Below are 17,451 nucleotides of genomic sequence, written 5' to 3'. Positions count from 1 at the left end.
ATGTGTCTTCCTTAGGCAAGCTGTCCCCTCAGTGCTGCCCCTCATTAGATTAGGTCTTCATGAAATACAATTTCATAGTGCCTGCCCTTCTCCTTCATAGGACTCACCTCAGTTATAATAGTTTATTTTCACATAGGCTCCTACCTAACATATGTGGGACCTGGGGCAAGAGTACAGAGGGTCACAAACCTTGTGTTTTAAATATTTAAAATGTAGAACTCATGCTAACAAACTATTAAATAAAATATGTTCTATTCTTATCCCTTGATAATATGTACACAATGGCCTGGAATTTGGTTCAAAATTGAATGCAGATTTGGATTTTATTTGGAGTCCTTGGGATTCTGCAGCAGAATGTGGTGGGTGGTATGGGGAGAGGATGCACTGGGCCACTGGCCTTTGGGCCCTCTTCTCTTCCCACCCCTGACACTGTCTTGTCCTGTGAGGGGCCTCACATGCATACCTGTGGACCTCCCTGTCTACACATCCCAATTCTGTCCATGACCTCCTATAAATAGTCACCCTTAGCCGGCTTTTGGGTCTAGGGATGTGTGTACTGTAGTGTGGTCCACTTCTGGAAGGGCCTACCTGGGGTAGAGGTCCATGTGGGCCTAGAAGTGGGCTTGGAGCCCTTTGGACAGGGAATTCCTGGGTATCTGGAGTGTGGTCCAGAATGGGGTTGGGTGTGGGCAGAGGAGGCCTGAACTGCTCACCCCATGCGGTGGGACACAGCCAGAGGAGAGCCAGAATGGAGTCTTCCAAAAGCACAGGGCTTAGGGCAGGGGCTACTCTTGCCTGGGCCTAAGGGCAATAAATTGATGCTTCTCTGTTTCATCAGTCTGTATGCTCCACGAAGGCAGGCTGGTGTCAGTCTGATGTACCAAGGTATCGCTAAAGCCTAGCACAGTGCCTGGTGCTTAATAAACACTTGTCAAATGAACATACCAGGCAGGCCAGGAAGAGGTTTGAAGATTTGGATCCATTACCGAAGATCTGGACACCAAAGGCCAGAACTTCTAGGGCTTACAGGGAATTATGGGCTCCAAATATGGGACAAATATGGGAGTGCAGGACAGAGGAGATAGTGATGGCACCCTGAATTACTGACTCCATCTCCTCCCTTCCCTCTCATTTTATATCCCCATTCTCCCGGCCCTTTATCTGCCTGGCCCTTCTCCCCCATTGTCCAACATCCCACAGCCCGCTGTGTTTCCTCTATGGCCTGACCATCTATCTGTCTGTTCCTCTGCATCTGTTTCTTTTTTTTTTTTTTTTATTAAAAAAAAATTTTTTTTTAACGTTTATTTATTTTTGAGACGGAGAGAGACAGAGCATGAACGGGGGAGGGTCAGAGAGAGGGAGACACAGAATCTGAAACAGGCTCCAGGCTCTGAGCTGTCAGCACAGAGCCCAATGCAGGGCTCGAACTCACGGACCGCGAGATCATGACTTGAGCCAAAGTCAGCCACTTAACCGACTGAGCCACCCAGGCGCCCCACCTCTGCATCTGTTTCTAATTCTTGGGCCCCAGTCTTACTTTCCTCTGTCCCTTCCTTCTACTGCCTTTGTTCTTCTGGTCCCTTGTTCCTACCACCTCTCTTTTTAGCCCTACTCCCTTCTTGGTGCTCTCCAGAAGACCTCCTCTCTCTTTTAGTTTGTCATGGCCCTTTGCCCACCTCTTCCATGTGCCTACATCCCTCCAACTCCTTTCGTACAAATCTGTGGGGAGCCACCGACTTGTTCTGCCTTCCATCCCAGGTCTATACCTACTGCCCCCTCAGCTAAGCCTTCTTGCCTCCCTTTCTCTGTTCTGTCATTTCTGAAGTCCACCTGCCTTCATCTTTTTCACTCTCATTTCCCGGTCCCCAGATGTCCTCGAGCCAGTCAGTCTCAGTATGCATCTCCCAGGCCCTGGTTCCACCCCCACCAAGGGGGCCCATTAACTACCGCTTGGGTCCCCACTGGCTGCCGCGGCCTCTCGTCTCTGTGCCCTTGCCCATTTCCTCTGGCCTAGCCCTCACTTCCCGGACTCCTTTCCCTAGTCAGTGGCACCTGGTCTGAGCCCTGAGCGGCTCAGCTTGCCTGAGCTTGTTTAGTCTGACTCTTTTAGCCCATTAGCAGCTTAGCCACCCCCTCCCCCAAACCTTTCCTTTGAGCCCTCCAGTAAACAAGAAGATCAGCACAGACCTGACAGCTGCTCGGGGGCAAGTGTCTGGACAGACCAGGCATGAGAAAGGGGCTGCACTCAACACTTCCTATTCTTTCTGCAGCACAGGAAGTTCTGGGGTCTCTTTCCTGGCTATGTGCCTCAAAGCCACATTCCATGGACATGTACGCGAGATTCCCTGGTCTCTATGATCCCCATTCCCATTAAGTGGCCTTGTTCCTAGGCTCTGTTCTTCTGGAAAAACAACTGGATCCAGGCAATCACACTGAGAAGCCTTACTACTTGAATAACGACCGTGGTCTCTGCTCCACGAAATGCAGAACACATGTGGGAAAAGAATGATGTCATCTGATCTAGATCTTCTTATATGTGCGTACAGAGCATGATGGGAGAGACCATGCACACACGCAGGGAAGCTGAATTGACTGTAGGTATTCTGTAGACCAGTGGTTCTCAAACTTCAGTGTTCATCAAAGTTGCCTAAAGGCTTATTAACACACAGATTTTTGAGGGCGGGGGGGTCCCAAGCCCAGAGTTTCTGATTCAGTAGGTTTGAGGTGAGGCCAGAGAATATGCATTTCTAGCAAGTTCCCAGGTAATGCTGCTGGTTGGGGCCCACACTTTGAGAACCATTGTTTTAGGCCATCTGAACCTATCAGCTTTTCACCCAACACCTAAGACTGGGACCGTGTTAATTTTTATAACTGATGATCTTTAGGGCTGATGGACACCCAGATCTCTGACTTGGGACAGAGGACTTGTGAACCCCACAGGAACATTTGGGTATCCTCACCAGGTAGGGAATAAAGTTCTATTCTAGTACACACCTTTTTTTAAACAGCTTCAGACAGGTTTAAACACCTCCTTAGCTAATTCCTAGTATCCCTGTTCCAACTTCTACTCAGGGATAAGAGCTCTAAGAGGTGTTAGGGGATTAGGCTGAAAATGTAGGTCACCCCCTAGCCATCTGGGAACCAGGATGAGTGAGAGAGGAAGAGAGAGGGACGGAGACACACGCAGGGAAAAGGCGAGAGGAAGCAGAGGGCGTGTGAGGGCAGTTACAGAAGTCAGATGGATTGGTGGTGATTAGATTTCAGTGTCCCGAGGTGGCCCGGAAAGAAGGAGCAGAGATCCCCACTCTCCCTTCTCCTGCTCCTTCCCGCTGGCCTGCCTGTCCTGGGACTGGTCATCAAGAGTGGGAGAGGCTGCGGATTGGGTAGCCAAGTCCTAGCTATTCACCGTGGGGACAGTTGCCTGTCCTTCTAATAGGATAGCTGTGAGGAGTGTGTGGCCAGTCACAGTGGGAGTGAGGCAGGGGGCCAGAAATGTGAAGATTCCTGAAAGCAGAACCACTGACCCAACTGGCTAGGTGAAAGTGGGTTCAGACTGTTTGTATTCCCCAAAACAACTGCCAAGGCACTGTAGAGCATTGGAGGGTGAGGGCGCCGGGAGCTTCTCTGGGCCTCTTTTCCAGTCCCAGGTTCTCAATCACTGAGGGCTGCGGGTGGTATTCACATGAGGGTGGCTGACTGGGCCAATGCAGCTCTCTGTACCAGGGAACTGAGCACCTGTGAGATGGACCATCAATGAGGAACTTTATTGGGGAAAATGCCCCCTTTCCTTCCTTGAGAACAGGCATACTCATCGTCTTCCCTCTTCTCATTCCCCCCTCAACCCCCCAGGCCAATGAGATATGCAAATGATCCCCTTACCTCATTGGCTGCAGGCCTGAGGACCACAGATGACCTCAGAGAGCTGGCCCTTTAAGAGTGCCCTGTGGGCTCAGTGCCCACAGCGCCTTGTTCTGAGCACAGAGGCACCAGGCCCTGATCAATGGGGTCTCCAGTCTCTGAGGAAACTGTGCCTGCCTGGCTCTGACACTGACCACATCATCTTTACCATCCCCCAAGTGAGTATATTTGGGGCCTACCTGGGTGCCAGGCCTCTCACCTATAGCCTCCGCCTCTGTCACCTGCTGTCTGCTCTCTGCTGTCTATTGTCAAGAATCCTCACACTTCTTTCCCCTGCCCCACTCCAACCCTGGCTGGCTTTATGTCCCTTACTGCTATCACATCAGAAAGATAAATAGCCCTCCTCACTTATCTCTTCGTTCAGTTCTCTCTGGACACCTCTCTCACTGTTTCACCATAGCCTCCCTGCCAAGGATCATTCCTTCAATCTGTGTCTTTGTTCCTACCACCCCTGTCCTCTCAAGGGTGAGGGGTTCAGTAGTAGATAGGGCAACAACCCTTCCCTGGGACAGGAAGACACAAGGACTTGTCCTTCCTCTCACCTCTCTGGGCAGAGCCTGAGCGTATGAGATGTCTAGAGAGAGAGCTACGTAGGCTTGGGGTATCAAGATGGGACCAGATGCCAAGCACTGGGGATAAGCACTCCCTGTCTTGCCCCTTCGGGGGCTGGCAGTGGGGCTATTGGAACTGGAAGCTGGGCTAGAGTGTGAGACTTCTGGCTCAGGAAGGATTCCTGAGGTCATCTAGCCTGAGGTTCCTCAGGTGAGCACACACTCTGCATGATAACAGGGAGGAGAGCTCCTGGGTGACATAAGTTTGGGATGCTCTGGGTTGAGGTTGAACAGATGGTTTACTGAAGGACTTCATAGATTAATATGTTGCTGTGCTTTGTGAATCTGCAAAACGTGGGGATAGGAGGTAGCATTTCTCAAATTTATCTGAGCATCGACTTCTTCTTGGGTATTTCTCACACTTGGTGTTTCCTGGAACACTCTTTGGGAAATGTGAAGGTCTAATTGCCTTTATTGAACAGAAGGGGAAACTGGGGTCAGGTGATCCGTCCAAGTTCATACAACATAGCAGGTTCTGAATAGAAGGAGGAAAACCAATCTTGGTTGGTTCTCTTTGGAGAGATTGGCTTGGGGAAAGATGGTCACCACTCAGTCCTGATCTTGCTAGAACTGACTCTAGGACCTTTCTTTTTCCCTTGGAAAGTCTCATGCTCCTATGAAAGGGATTAATTGATTGATTAACCCACAGAATAGATGTGCATTGAGGATCTTCTAGTGCAAGGCATTGGCCTAGGTGTTCTGAGAGAGAGATATAACAACGTTATCCCTATATATTAAAATTCACCTCATACATACCTTCCCATTGTCCTAAAATAGACACCTACTCTGTTACAGTTAATTAAGCAAAAATTTTTGATTGCTTGGAAATGGAATGATGTCTCTTGAGATGACAGAGCCTCTCAGTCTGTCCCAGCACTAGAGTTGGGAGTACTGCCATATTCTTCTTGTTTTTCAAAGCTCCCAGAGGCAACAGTGGGACCAGACTCCATGCTTTCATCTTCTTCAATCAGGCCTTTAAGCTGCTTGCTGGAGCCCCTGCCAACCTGAAAAGTTGCCTCAGTCCAGAGGTGACTATTTAGGGAACAGGGTTGCACCATTGCCCCTGCTTTCCAGAACTGTGGCTCTCCAGAACACTTGGACTTTGGAAGAAGGAGGTTCCCATAAGGAGGCTGGCAGGCAGCCTCCAGGTGCTCCAAATCTCTCTTCTTTTTTTGCAGGTGCACCCCTTCAATCCAGCCCCAGAATGGCACTGCCTCCCAGCCCCCTGGCTATGGAATACGTCAATGACTTTGACTTGATGAAATTTGAGGTAAAGCGGGAACCCTCTGAGGGGCGATCTGGCCCCCCAACAGCCTCACTGGGCTCCACACCCTACAGCTCAGTGCCTCCTTCACCCACCTTCAGTGATCCAGGCATGGTGGGGGCCACTGAGGCCCCCCGGCCAGGCCTGGAGGAGCTGTACTGGCTGGCCACCTTGCAGCAGCAGCTGGGGGCTGGGGAGGCACTGGGCCTGAGTCCTGAAGAGGCTGTTGAGCTGCTGCAGGGTCAGGGGCCGGTCCCTGTTGAGGGGCCCCACAGCTACTACCCAGGAAGCCCGGAGGAGACAGGAGCCCAGCATGCCCAGGTGAGTGATCAGTGAGTTGGTTTGAGGGGAGGCAGGGTGAGGGAGGAGAGCCCAAGAGAGGAAGGAGAATTCCTGGAGAGGGTTATGGATTGGACAAGAGACAGAGGGCAGGAGAAGACAAGGGCCCTTGAAAAAAATCAGAGAGAGAAAACTATCTTCTGCCCCCTCCCTTTTCCCCAAATGGAGAGAAATGAGTAGTCTAAACCAGGAGGAAGAGGGAGAAAAGATTAAAAGAGGACCAAAAGGGGAGAGTTGAGAATTAAAGGAGAGCCGTTGATTACGGGAGGCAAATATACTCCGTCTGTGGAAACCAGGGAAAGAGTTGCGCTTGGAATTGAGTGGAGTTGAGACAGCGGGCACGGGAATGAGGTTGGCCTTTTCAAGACATCGTGCTTCCCCAGCCCCCAACCTTCTCAGGAAGGATTGGGACTCATCCTATTAATTATAGACACAGATGGGGGTGTTGAGGGCATTAGGATGTAATCCAAATCCGTTGAGGGTCACAGGGTTGCGGCCTTCAGGACAGGGGAGCGAGGTGCGTTGGCGGGGCGGGTTCCGTCTGGGCCGTGTCCGCCGGACACCCGGTGAGCCTGGAGCAGGACGCTAAGGACCTCGCTGCAGCGGCGCGGATTTCAGGCGCTCGACCCGCTAGCCAGACCGTGGGAGGCGGGGCCTGCAGTGCGGGGCGGACCCAAAGGGGGAGCGCGCCCCTCGGGGAGGAGGGGCTTGTTGGGATCTGGGGCGGGGTCTGGACTGCGGGGTAGATTCTGGGGAAGGGCGAGCATCTGGTAAAGGTGGGGGCCGGGGGCGGAGCCTTCCCGAGGGCGGGGTAGTCCGGCTCGCGACCTAAGTGTGGAGCGGGGAGGGACCCAGCGCTGACCCGCTCTCTGCCCTCTCCCTCTGCAGCTGGCGGAGCGGTTTTCGGACGCGGCGCTGGTGTCGATGTCTGTGCGGGAGCTAAACCGGCAGCTGCGGGGCTGCGGGCGCGACGAGGCGCTGCGGCTGAAGCAGAGGCGCCGCACGCTGAAAAACCGCGGTTACGCGCAGGCCTGCCGCTCCAAGCGGCTGCAGCAGCGGCGGGGGCTAGAGGCTGAGCGCGCCCGCCTGGCCGCCCAGCTGGACGCGCTGCGGGCCGAGGTGGCCCGCCTGGCCAGGGAGCGCGACCTCTACAAGGCTCGCTGTGACCGGCTGACCTCGAGCGGCCCCGGGGCCGGGGACCACGCCCACTTCTTCCTCTGAGTTGCTAGGGGCCGCCGAGTGGTGTAGTAGGTGGGTGGGGGACACCACCTAGAAGGCCACTTTGCCATTCACTAAATGGTTACTAGCGCCTTCTGGTGCCAGACACTCTGTTGTATGACTACATAAATATGCCCGAACTTCCTGGACCCTCAAGGCATGCTCCGACGTTAGAGGCTGGTCATTTTCTGGGAGAGAGGTCTTCGCAGGCAGGCAGCATACACAGCCCTCCACCTCCTGTTCCGCCCCACTTGACCAGGACACTGAGATCTGGAGGAGCCGGTGCCCTGACTGTTGTGGTGGGGGGCGGGTAAGAAGAGGCGCGGATGATAGCTGGGTGACAGTGAATGGGAGGAGAGGGAGTGGTGTGACTTCCCCCTCAGTTTAGATTTTAATTCAAGGTTTTCAACCTGTAGTGCATTAAGGTGGTAATTAGCAATGAAGCAGTATTTTCATTCTGAGGCTTGTAAACACCCCATTTTACGACTACTGCATTTTTCAAGATTTCAATCACCAACAAGACAGACTAGGAACTCTATCCATGAGGCTTTCATCCTATCCAACCCAGTGGCCGCCAGGGCCCAGAACAGCAAAGGCCTGAGGAACTGTAGGGGTGGTTGGTGCCGACTGGGAGAGAATTCTGGGCAGGAGTCTGGAGACCTGGGTGCTAGGCCCAGCTCTGCCACAGGATACCTCTGTCACCTTGAGAAAATCACTTGCTCCCTGGGTTTTGGTTACCTCATCTAATCCTGGATTGGATGACTTCTGACACCTTTCCAGTTCTGGCATCTCCTTGGTGTAGGAGCCCCAAGAGTCTTCCCAAGAACCCCCCAAGACAACCTCACCAAAGGGACTTCCTGTCCTGCTCCTGCTTCCTGATTGCAGCCTAGGCGGTGGATGAGCCCATGCGCTGCTCCTCTGCTGCTCTCTCCAAGCTGCCTTGGCCTCCAGACCTGCATAGGGTACCCTTGCTACCTCCTGCCTTGCTGAGGGCTGAGGTGAGCCTTTGCCCAGCATGACAAGATGCTGAAAGAGTGTGGTTTTTGTGAATTAAACTTGAAGTTCAGGCAGAACTTTACACTATTGGCTAAATGTTCTTGCAATTTAAGAAATGTTCATTCTTTAGCCTGGCTCCTGGTTCCTGTGTGTGTGTGTGTGTGTGTGTGCGTGCACGCGCGCGCACACACACACGTGCGCGCACTGTGTCTCAGTTCTGGAGGCCCAATGAAAATGGGGTGGAAGCGTGGGGATTGGGCCAGATGGAGCCTCCTCCTCCCACCACCACTGCACAGAAGCCGAGGAGCATCAGTGACTGGGCCAGGCCTGCCTATGGCTATCCTGAGGTCCCACAGTTGCCATGGTTACCCAGCCCTTTGGTTCATCTGCCTACAGAGAGAGTAGGCGGGGGCTCTGGGCAGAGCAGAGGCATTGAGCTGGGAGCAGCTACCTCACCAGCCACTGTCGTAGGTCCTCTAAGGGACATAATAAATAGGGAGAAGCAGTCGAGGGTGGAGAAGAGGCTCCCATATGTCTCTCTTCCTTTCTGCCCCCTCTATCCACCCCCTCCCCAGCTGTCTCTTCCCATCACAGTTCTTGTTCTCTCCTCCCCCTCCTCTAGCCCAGCTCATCCCTCTTCCACTCAGGAGCCTGCAATGGGAGGCATCTCCTCCATCTCCCCCAGGATTTCTTTCTCTTCTCCTCTCCTTCTCTACCACTGGCCACCGGCCACCCTCTCTGGCTCTGGCTCCTCTATCTGAGTGGCTCACAGAGCCTCTCCTCCTTCATCTCCTTCCATATGCATCATTGAAGAAAGAGGCTGGGGCAGGGAGGGTCCCTCCAGGGTCCCATCTCTTCTCTTGCTCTGGATATCACCTGTGTCCTCGCCTGCTCTCTGGAGCTGCAGTCCAGACCCAACACCACTCTTGCACACCTTCCTTAACTGGCTGGGTTCCTGCACAGCACACACATGGGCAGAAATGCCATTCACAGGCACCTACCCCCATACACGCAATCAGCCCACATAAGCATACACCTGAATCTCAAGATGAGGCTCACATGGATACACTTCACAGAAGCTGCACACTAGTGATTAAGAGTGTGGGCACAGATGGGTTTGGGCTCAAGTTCCAGGCCCACCAGTTCTTTGATGATGGGTGAATTTAAATGGAACGTCACTTGATTTGTGAGAGTGGGTACATTTAAAGCACGTAGCACAAAGTTTAGCACATGCCAAACAGTAACGTTTTACTGCTGTTGTTAATGTTATTAAGAGTACCCAGCCTGACTTCCTAAACCATTACATTAAGACCACACTCATGGACAGGCAGGGATGTGCAGTGCATGAGCACACACATTCGCACACCCAGGAAAACCAGGCTGCACAGACCTTAGATGTTCCCTTTATATTCATAATTCATTAACAGACCTGCTGCCCTCCTTCAGTCCCCGCCCAACACCCCTTCTCGGCCCGCCCCACAGCTGCGTGGGGGCTGGAGTTCAGCTCATGGGGGACTCAGCTGGGCTTCTCTGGAGGCAGCTGTAAGAGGGCATCAACCTGCCCCTTTGACAGCCCCTTATTACCCACCCCCCCATCTCTGGTAATTAACCTTCATGGTGCTAGGCCCCCTGGGGTTGGGAGGTGAGGGTAAGGGCTCATCAGATCCCACTGGCACACAGTTGGGGTGAAACTGCTGAGATACCAAGCTGCTGGGGAGCTCTGGCTCAGATTTTGAAAGGTGCTGGTCCTCATTTCTTAATGGCGTGTATGGTTGGGTGGGTGTTGGGCATCTGAGACATGATGGGTAGAGGCTGAGGTGCTAGGAGTGGTTCCCTTTATTAATGGCCAGAAAGTCAGGATCACTGAAGAAAGTCACAAGGCTGAGGGGTATGGGGCCTGGAGAGATAGAGCAGGGCTCACCACGCGCTTCCAGGACCTAGGGGGCACAGCCGGTCCAAGAGGGAGAGGCACTGGTCACTCGAATCACAAGGGTCAGGACAGGCACCTGGGACAGGGGGGGATAGTCATAAGCACCTTCCTCTACACAACATTGAGCCCAGATGGGCTCCACCAAACACCACCTTGCACCCCTGTCCACCCCTTTGGGCCCCCAGGACTCACTGAGAGGCTGAGGGAGTGTCGGTCCGGTAGGAGGCAGTCATGGGCTAGGGCTGGGGGTCGTGACTGGTGTGCAAGGCCTGGGAGCCCCTGGGCTGATGCCCTGGCTGGCGTAGTACTCCACCACCTGCCTGGGCACCTCAGCCAGGACACACTTAGCAAGCGCAGAGGGTGCGGCCTGGGAGTAGGGGCGGGGACGTGGTTGGGGGGGGGGTGTGAAGTGCGGGGGGGGGGGGGGGGGGGGGAGAGGCCAGGCAGGGGGGCGGGGCTGCGGGGTGGCCAGATGGGCTCCATCCAGCCTCCCTCACAACCCGGTTTGGGAGAGGCTGGTCTGATTGGAGGGCCTGAGGAGCTGGGCAGTCCTTTGGCCAGTGGGGGGCACCAGGCACTCACATCCTTGAAGTCCCGGAAGGGCACGAACTGGACGATGTCGCGGGCCGCGGGCACCCCTCGGGGGCAGCGCAAGGTACCGTCGTCGCCATCCAGCAGCCGCATGTCTGAGAAGTCCGCATTGCCCACACCCACGATGATGATGGACATGGGCAGGCGGGAGGCGCGCACGATAGCTGTGCGTGTCTCGGCCATGTCACTCACCACGCCGTCGGTGAGCACCAGCAGCACCGAGTACTTCTGAAAGCAGACAGAAGGCAGGAAGGGTAGGTTCTGTGTGTAAGGGCTTTCGCACCCACCCCAAGCCCGGCCCTGGCCCTGGCCCCAGGCCCACCAGAGGACACCCAGTGGGGCAGTGCCTGGTTGCCTGCTTCGTCTCCTCACCGTGGCTTGGCCGGTGCTCTGCTCTCGCTGAGCTGGCTCCGCCACGCGGTTGATGATGGGGGCCACGTTGGTGGGGCCATAGAGCTGGATCTGGGGTAGGCACCGTCGGTAGGAGGCGATGACCCCCGAGATCTCTGTAGGCCAGGAGGTGAGGCCAGCAGAAATTAACAGGGAGCCCTTCTTGACACCCCTTCCAACCAAGGAGGTCCTTCCCTATCTCAGGACTGCCTGACCCCTTAAGTTCCTCACTAAGCCAGAGAGTTGGATGGTCCAGGCTCTGGGGAGAGGAGGGTGGGCAGATGCTGGGTCAGGAGCTGGGAGTCCCAAATGAAGACAGGAGCTGAGTGGGCCAAAGGGCAGGGGGTCGGCCCATGAGGATGGAATCTATTCCCCTGCATGGGGTGTATCAGCTGCGTACGGTGTATGGGGGGAGGCGGGGCTGGTGAAAATCTCCCCTCTTTACCTTCACATTCAGGATTTTCCGGGTCAAAGTTGATAGCAAAGTCATGGGACACCTGTGAGGGTAAGGTGAGGGCAGCAAGAAGATGTCCTTTCCTTCCTTTCTGACTCTCCCACCAAATCCTCCCTTCCTCTCAAACCCAGCCTACCTCGAAGTTGGGGGGGATTCGAGCCCCAAAGCCAAATGCTGGAAACCGTTTATCACTGGGGAGAAGAAAAGCCGGGGGGGGGGGGCATTGGGCAAGGCCTCTGTGCCCATCACCCCCCTCCCCTACCTCCCCCCGCCTCCTACCTGTCGTAGTCTTGGCAGATGCCTCCCACTGCACGCAGGGCTTGCAGGTAGTGGTTGGGCTGGCGGGGGCTGAGGCAGTGTAGGGACTGACTGCTCCTTGGGTCCCCGTTGGAGGCCGTGAAGTCGATGGCCACCTAGTGGAGGTGGACAAGGGTCTCAGTGCATCTATGAGAGCTAACAGAGGCTAGCCCAGAGCTAAGGTCTGTAGGGGAGGACCCAGGTAAGTCCAGTCAAGCCCACAGGTAGCTTCATCATGGAGTGGGGTGAGGAGTACAGGATGACAATGCTAAGGCTCATGAGCGGCCCCAGCAGGGGCAGTGGGGATTTGGGGCTCCTTCTGTTCATCATGTGCTTAGCCCCTTCCTCTTGCCTGTGTCCCCCGTCCCCTGGGTCTTTACCGTGAAGCTGATCTGGCAGCCGCCCATGATATAATCCAGGAAGGTGTGCACCTTCTCCACCTAGCAGGAGAGGGAAGAGGTAAAGTAGCAGGATGGTCTTTTGAGGAGGGAGCTGAGGGGGGCGGGCTTCTGTGGGGAAAGTGGAAGGGACAAAAGTGTGTGAGGTTGAAGTTCCCAGTGGGATAGGGCAAGCCTTCTCAGTTCCCAGAGGAGGAGACACTGGTCTTTGAAAAAAGGATTGAATCTGAGCAGCCAGCTTGAGGCAGGCACCGGAATTTACCGTGCACTGGGCCAGTACCACGGTCCCCGAGCTCTTGTAGTTCTTCTTCTTGTCCCGGTACTTGGGGTTGATACAGTCCCACTGCATCTAGATCCCACACACCCCACAAGTCTACAGTCACAATTCCATCAGGCAACCCCTGGTCTCCCTTCCAGAAGAGCCTCCCAGAGTAAGACCCCCATGATTCAGTCCTTAGACCGAGCCTGGGAACTTTCCACCCCCTCGTCCTATTGCATGTAATGGGCTCTTCGGCACCCTTAGAATTCTCCCAGGGATCTGGGTGGGATTCTGGGAGCTAGGGTCTTTGTGGCACCTCCTGCCCAGGGTTTGCCGTTCCTTCTTGCATCTCCTGGAATGTGCTGGTGAACTCGCCGATGAAGTCATGCTTCCCGCTCGAGTCATAGTCATACACCAGGAACTGAGAAGGCAAGGAGGGGAGGCAAGAGGGTCAGGGTTGCTTTGCAGTGGTTCCTGGGGGCAGGGGATGGACTTAGGGAGGTAGGGGGCTAATAGTCCCTAGGCCCAAACAGATGTCCTTAAGCTGCCTAAAGAGGCTACCTGCTGAACTTTATTCTTTGGCTCAATCTGGCAGGGACTTTGGCCTTGATAAAAGGCACACATTGTAGGAACACTGAACTGTGACTGGGTCTTTACCCCACAGTGGGAAGGGCTTATCACATGAGGGAGGGTAAGGGGCTTGACACGCTCAGGAGGAATGTCTCAGACAGAGGCTAGATGCTCCAGTAGGCTGCCCTTGCTTGGCGGGGGGCCTCACCTTGAGAGGCCGGTGGACATCACAGCTGCATAGGGAGTGCAGGGACAGGCGGAATGGCTCCCAGCTGGGATTCAGGTTGTTCTTCACCACCTTGGAGAGGCACCCAAGAGCTGGTCACCTCCTCTCTAGGTTTCCCTGCTCTGCTCTTCCTCCCTCCTTCCCCACAGCTCCAGGCACCAACCTCCGTCCTCCAGACGAGCTGGTCACTCTGGTCCCCATTGGTCTTATAGATCTCCATGAAAGGGTCAGATTTGCTGAACAGATCCTGAACAGAGGAAAGGACCCATGGGCCTGATGAGGTCTGCAAGGGGAGGCAGCTAACACTGAGTAGGGAGCAGCACTGATTTATCTTGAGTGGGGGCCTCGGCTCTCTAACAGGGAAGATGGGGGCCTGGACCCTGGGTTTCCAACCTTGTTGTCCAGCTTGTGGGCTCTGAAGGTGAGTTGCACATAGTCATTGGTGCCAGATACCTCCTCAGCCACAATCTGCAAAGGGGAAACAAGTGCAGGATTCCCCCCTACCACACAAAGGGCCACCTTATGCCCTTTCCCTTAGGTGGAAGCCAGTCCTGGGCATGATGTTACCATGGATGTCCATGCAGGGGCATTGAATGCCGTGCCCAAGGGTCAGTATAGGTGACCTTGCCTACCGTGATGGTGGACTTGCCCGCAGTCTTCCCATTCTTCAGCAGCAATGGCTTAGTGACCTTGGTTTGTGACACAATCTGGAGATGAAGGTAGAGGGAAATCCAGCTGTGACCTGCCCCCCCCCCCCCCCCACCTGCTTTGGCCAAGGAACAAGGGACAGGGTAAAAATATCCTTAGAGTGCTCACAGGGGCTATACTTGGGCTAGGGTTGGATGTAATTTCCACAGCAACATTAAGAGGTAGGCATACAACCCCCATTGTTTAGACGAGGAAACTAAGACTCAGAGAGGTTAAACATCTTGCCCAAGGCTGCACAGCCAGTGAATGGTGGAATGGGGTCCAAGCCCAGAATGAACTAGCTCCAGAGCTTATTCTCTGTTATTTTGGCTTTCAGAGGCAGAAGCCGGAGGGGGTAGGGTGGATGAGAAGGCAAACCTGGCCCAAGGTGCATTCTGTAGAGCCGAGGAAGGTGTCATTGCGGGGGCTAGTGGCTCCATCCTCAGCGTCAAACACATGGAACTGCAGGGGCTGCTTCTCCTCAAAAAAGTACTCGAGGGCCAGCACCCGAGAGAAGACAGGGCTGGAGCAGGAGCGTAGCACCTCTGTGTGCTCCACCTGCGGCAGGGGGCAAGGGCCCTCTGGGAACCCAGGCTACTTTTCTCTGCCCTGGACCACCCTGCTCATGCCAGGTTTCCTCAGGCTCCTGTATCCCCAGGGACTAGCTCTTCCCTTGTTAGGCTGACCCCCAAGCTCAGGCTGCTGCCAGCCCACTGGACCGTCAGTCCTTTGAGGCTCTGATAAGGCCTTTGGGAGCTGTGCCACAGCCTGGGCCGATCCTAGGACCCTATAGGACTCTGTGGCTCTAAAATGGTTTGTGTCTCCAAGGTTACCCCCACAGCCTAGAATAGGCCCCTCAGAGTCCTTACATTCTCCTGTGAGGCTTTCTTGCCCCTTCCCAGCCCCTCCTCCTTCCCAGGCTAGGAGGTTAGTTCAGATAAGACCCAGCCCATTCTCACCTCCACCCATTGCTCATCAGAGTAGAGCTTGAGCAGCACGCAGGGGTGGGGCTTGGTGAGTGTGTCTCGGTCCAAGAGGCCATGGCAGGACACCCGCAGCTCCACCCGTGAGGCCCCCAGCGTCATGGCTGGGGGCTCAGGCACCCATCCCATCTCAGGGTCCGACATGTCACTGTGGGGACAGAGCAGATGGCCTGGACACTGGAAAGGGAACATCTGCCAGGGGAGGGGTCTGTCTTCTGGGAACCTGGGCCCCATGCCCCACCTTGTCCTGCTTCCTGAGGCCCTGGGATCTTATGGATCTCCTGCTTCCCCCCTACCCACCCCCACCCCTGCCCTCAGCTTAGCTTCCTTGGCTGGAGCTGTGGACAAGGAGGGCGGAGGACCTGAGCTTCCCACTCTTGCACAGCCCTATGCCTCTGTCACCCCTGCTGACCTACTATGCATGGATGGGGTTGGAGAGGGCTGGGGGTGTGGGGGGTTCCTGGCAGTCTTGGCTCCTAGGCCATCGATTGATCCATGCTTTCTGCTACCTCAGCACCTTCTGCTATTTCCCGACTGATGTTTGAGCCAGCACTGCACTCAGTCTTGGCACGAGGGAGCTGAACTGGGGCAAGGGGGTGGGGACATGGGTGGAGGAGCCCCTGGAAGTCTGAAGGGGATGGGCTGCAAGAATGGAGTCTGCGGTGGGCAGGAGGAGGCAGGTTGTAAGATGCACTGCGGGGCTGTCCTTATCCACCTCCCCCTACTCATCTCCTGGGTGACTTACGGCAAGGGAGGGGTGGTGGGCTTGGGGAGTTAGAGACAGAGCCCCGTCCCCGCTGAGAGCTCCTCCAGGTTCCTGGCAGGGGCTCCCACTATGACAACTCCCGCTTCCCTCCCCACCTCCCCTGTTCTCACACTTCTTGGCAGCACTGGCACTGTCTCTTAGCGACAGGATTTTTGGGGAGCCACAACCCCCTCCATGCTGCCCGTGGGATGCACGCACGCCACCCTCCCCCAGCAGTGGTATCAAGCCTCGGGCAGCAGCAGGCAGGGGTATGCTGGCCCGAGTTCACGGCTGGTCAGTCCATCTATCTGTGTCTGTCCACATCTCAGGGTGAGGCTGTCTGATCCCATGTCGTGCTTCCCCCAAGCGAGTGTGCGTTGGTGTGTCTGAATGCCCCCACCCTGTGTGTCTGTGCCCTAGTCGTGTGTCTGTATCCAGGAGGGTGTGCCAGTTCCCGTACCTCCCTCAGAACCGGGACCCTTCTCTGGCTGGGATCCCCCCCTCCCCATAGCACGTGCCTTTCTGGATATGTGAGGGAGGGTCTGGGTGGGCGGGTGGGGGTCTCTGCCTTCCTGCCACAAGTCTCCCAGTTCTCGCAGGGCCCCTGAGATGGGCAGGTGCATGTGGTGGTGAGGGGATCGGGCAGGACTGGAGACCTCTCTGGGGGCTGGGGGGAGATGTTGTTACGGAGACTGGGCCAGGCTGGGCCAGGCTGGGGCTGGGCTAGGGAGGAAGGGGAGGCTCACCTGGGCTCTAGTCGGGGGGCTCCTCTCTCCGGCTCTCTGGCCCTGGCCCTGACTCCCTTGCTTCTCCAGCCGCTGGCGCCGGCTCCGGCTCCGGCTCTGCTGCTATTTATGGGGCCTGGATGGGGAGGGGTGGGGGGGCCGCAGCACCAGCTCCCCCCCGCACAGACCGGTTGGGAGGGAGAAGAGGGGAGGGGCAGGGCCACTGCCTGGGAGGGAGCCACAGAGCCGGGGGAGGAGGGCGGGCCGGGGGTGGCTCAGAGGCAGGACCCCCACAGACACAGTGACACACATCTTCCCCTTCACACCACACCCATGCACACATTGTGGCAGTGTGTGCACGCACACACATTCACACCAGGAGACGATGGAGACACACGCACCCACGGCTCGTGGGCTCACACGTATCCTGACACACACAGGCGCCAGCACCATAAACTCACTGTGACACCACGACAGTTACAGCCCTACGGATACACAGAAGGAAACACACCCAGTCTCAGCACTCTCCACATCGCGCTTGTGAAGGATATTCACAGTAACTCATAAAAGAACACTGGGCTATACTTGTCACACACACATACACTCATTCACACCAACCCAAATACAACAGAATGGAGATCTTCACGTGCTCCTTAAAAACCACCCCATACCACGCTAAATCTCATAGCTTTGAGAATGAGGTCCAGTTCCCTCGCTGCTTTTCAACAGGGACACACAAGGAGATGCACACAATTGCTTAAGGACACACACAGTCTCCCATCCTGAGGCAGGGCTGCCACTAGGGACATGCGGTAAAGGACTGATTCCCGAAGCATCTTCTGGTGCTCAC

At 55.5% G+C, this 17,451-nt stretch overlaps 2 protein-coding genes across 3 annotated transcripts in view; one reads left to right on the top strand and one right to left on the bottom strand.

Moving 5' to 3' along the window:
- Window positions 1–8,442, top strand: part of NRL (neural retina leucine zipper) — a 29,986-nt gene extending 21,544 nt beyond the window's left edge. Inside the window, exons 1-3 of one of the 2 annotated variants that reach the window (XM_040476735.1) lie at window positions 3,926–4,076; window positions 5,708–6,114; window positions 7,021–8,442. In XM_040476735.1, coding sequence (XP_040332669.1) covers window positions 5,734–6,114; window positions 7,021–7,353 — 714 coding nt within the window. In that variant the 5' untranslated portion in view covers window positions 3,926–4,076; window positions 5,708–5,733 and the 3' untranslated portion in view covers window positions 7,354–8,442. Of the gene's footprint in view, window positions 1–3,925; window positions 4,077–5,707; window positions 6,115–7,020 lie in introns of those variants that run through there. The other variant, XM_040476736.1, reaches the window with a different exon arrangement.
- Window positions 8,443–10,164: 1,722 nt separating this feature from the next.
- On the bottom strand, window positions 10,165–16,740 carry CPNE6 (copine 6). Its single transcript, XM_040476731.1, has 17 exons — window positions 16,623–16,740; window positions 15,108–15,279; window positions 14,527–14,706; window positions 14,094–14,168; window positions 13,855–13,929; window positions 13,625–13,708; window positions 13,444–13,533; window positions 12,982–13,086; window positions 12,669–12,755; window positions 12,389–12,448; window positions 11,991–12,124; window positions 11,848–11,902; window positions 11,703–11,754; window positions 11,240–11,373; window positions 10,859–11,095; window positions 10,469–10,643; window positions 10,165–10,352 (listed from the first exon to the last, which is right to left on the bottom strand). Exons 2-16 carry the CDS (start codon window positions 15,273–15,275, stop codon window positions 10,506–10,508), a joined length of 1,674 nt encoding a protein of 557 aa, XP_040332665.1. The 5' UTR covers window positions 15,276–15,279; window positions 16,623–16,740; the 3' UTR covers window positions 10,165–10,352; window positions 10,469–10,505.
- Window positions 16,741–17,451: the final 711 nt, after the last annotated feature.

This window comes from Herpailurus yagouaroundi, unplaced genomic scaffold, assembly GCF_014898765.1.
Source record: "Herpailurus yagouaroundi ecotype Mexico unplaced genomic scaffold, PumYag 141, whole genome shotgun sequence".
NCBI lineage: Eukaryota > Metazoa > Chordata > Mammalia > Carnivora > Felidae > Herpailurus > Herpailurus yagouaroundi.
Note: the sequence above shows the minus strand (reverse complement) of the source record. Positions and strands in the feature narration are given on the sequence as shown.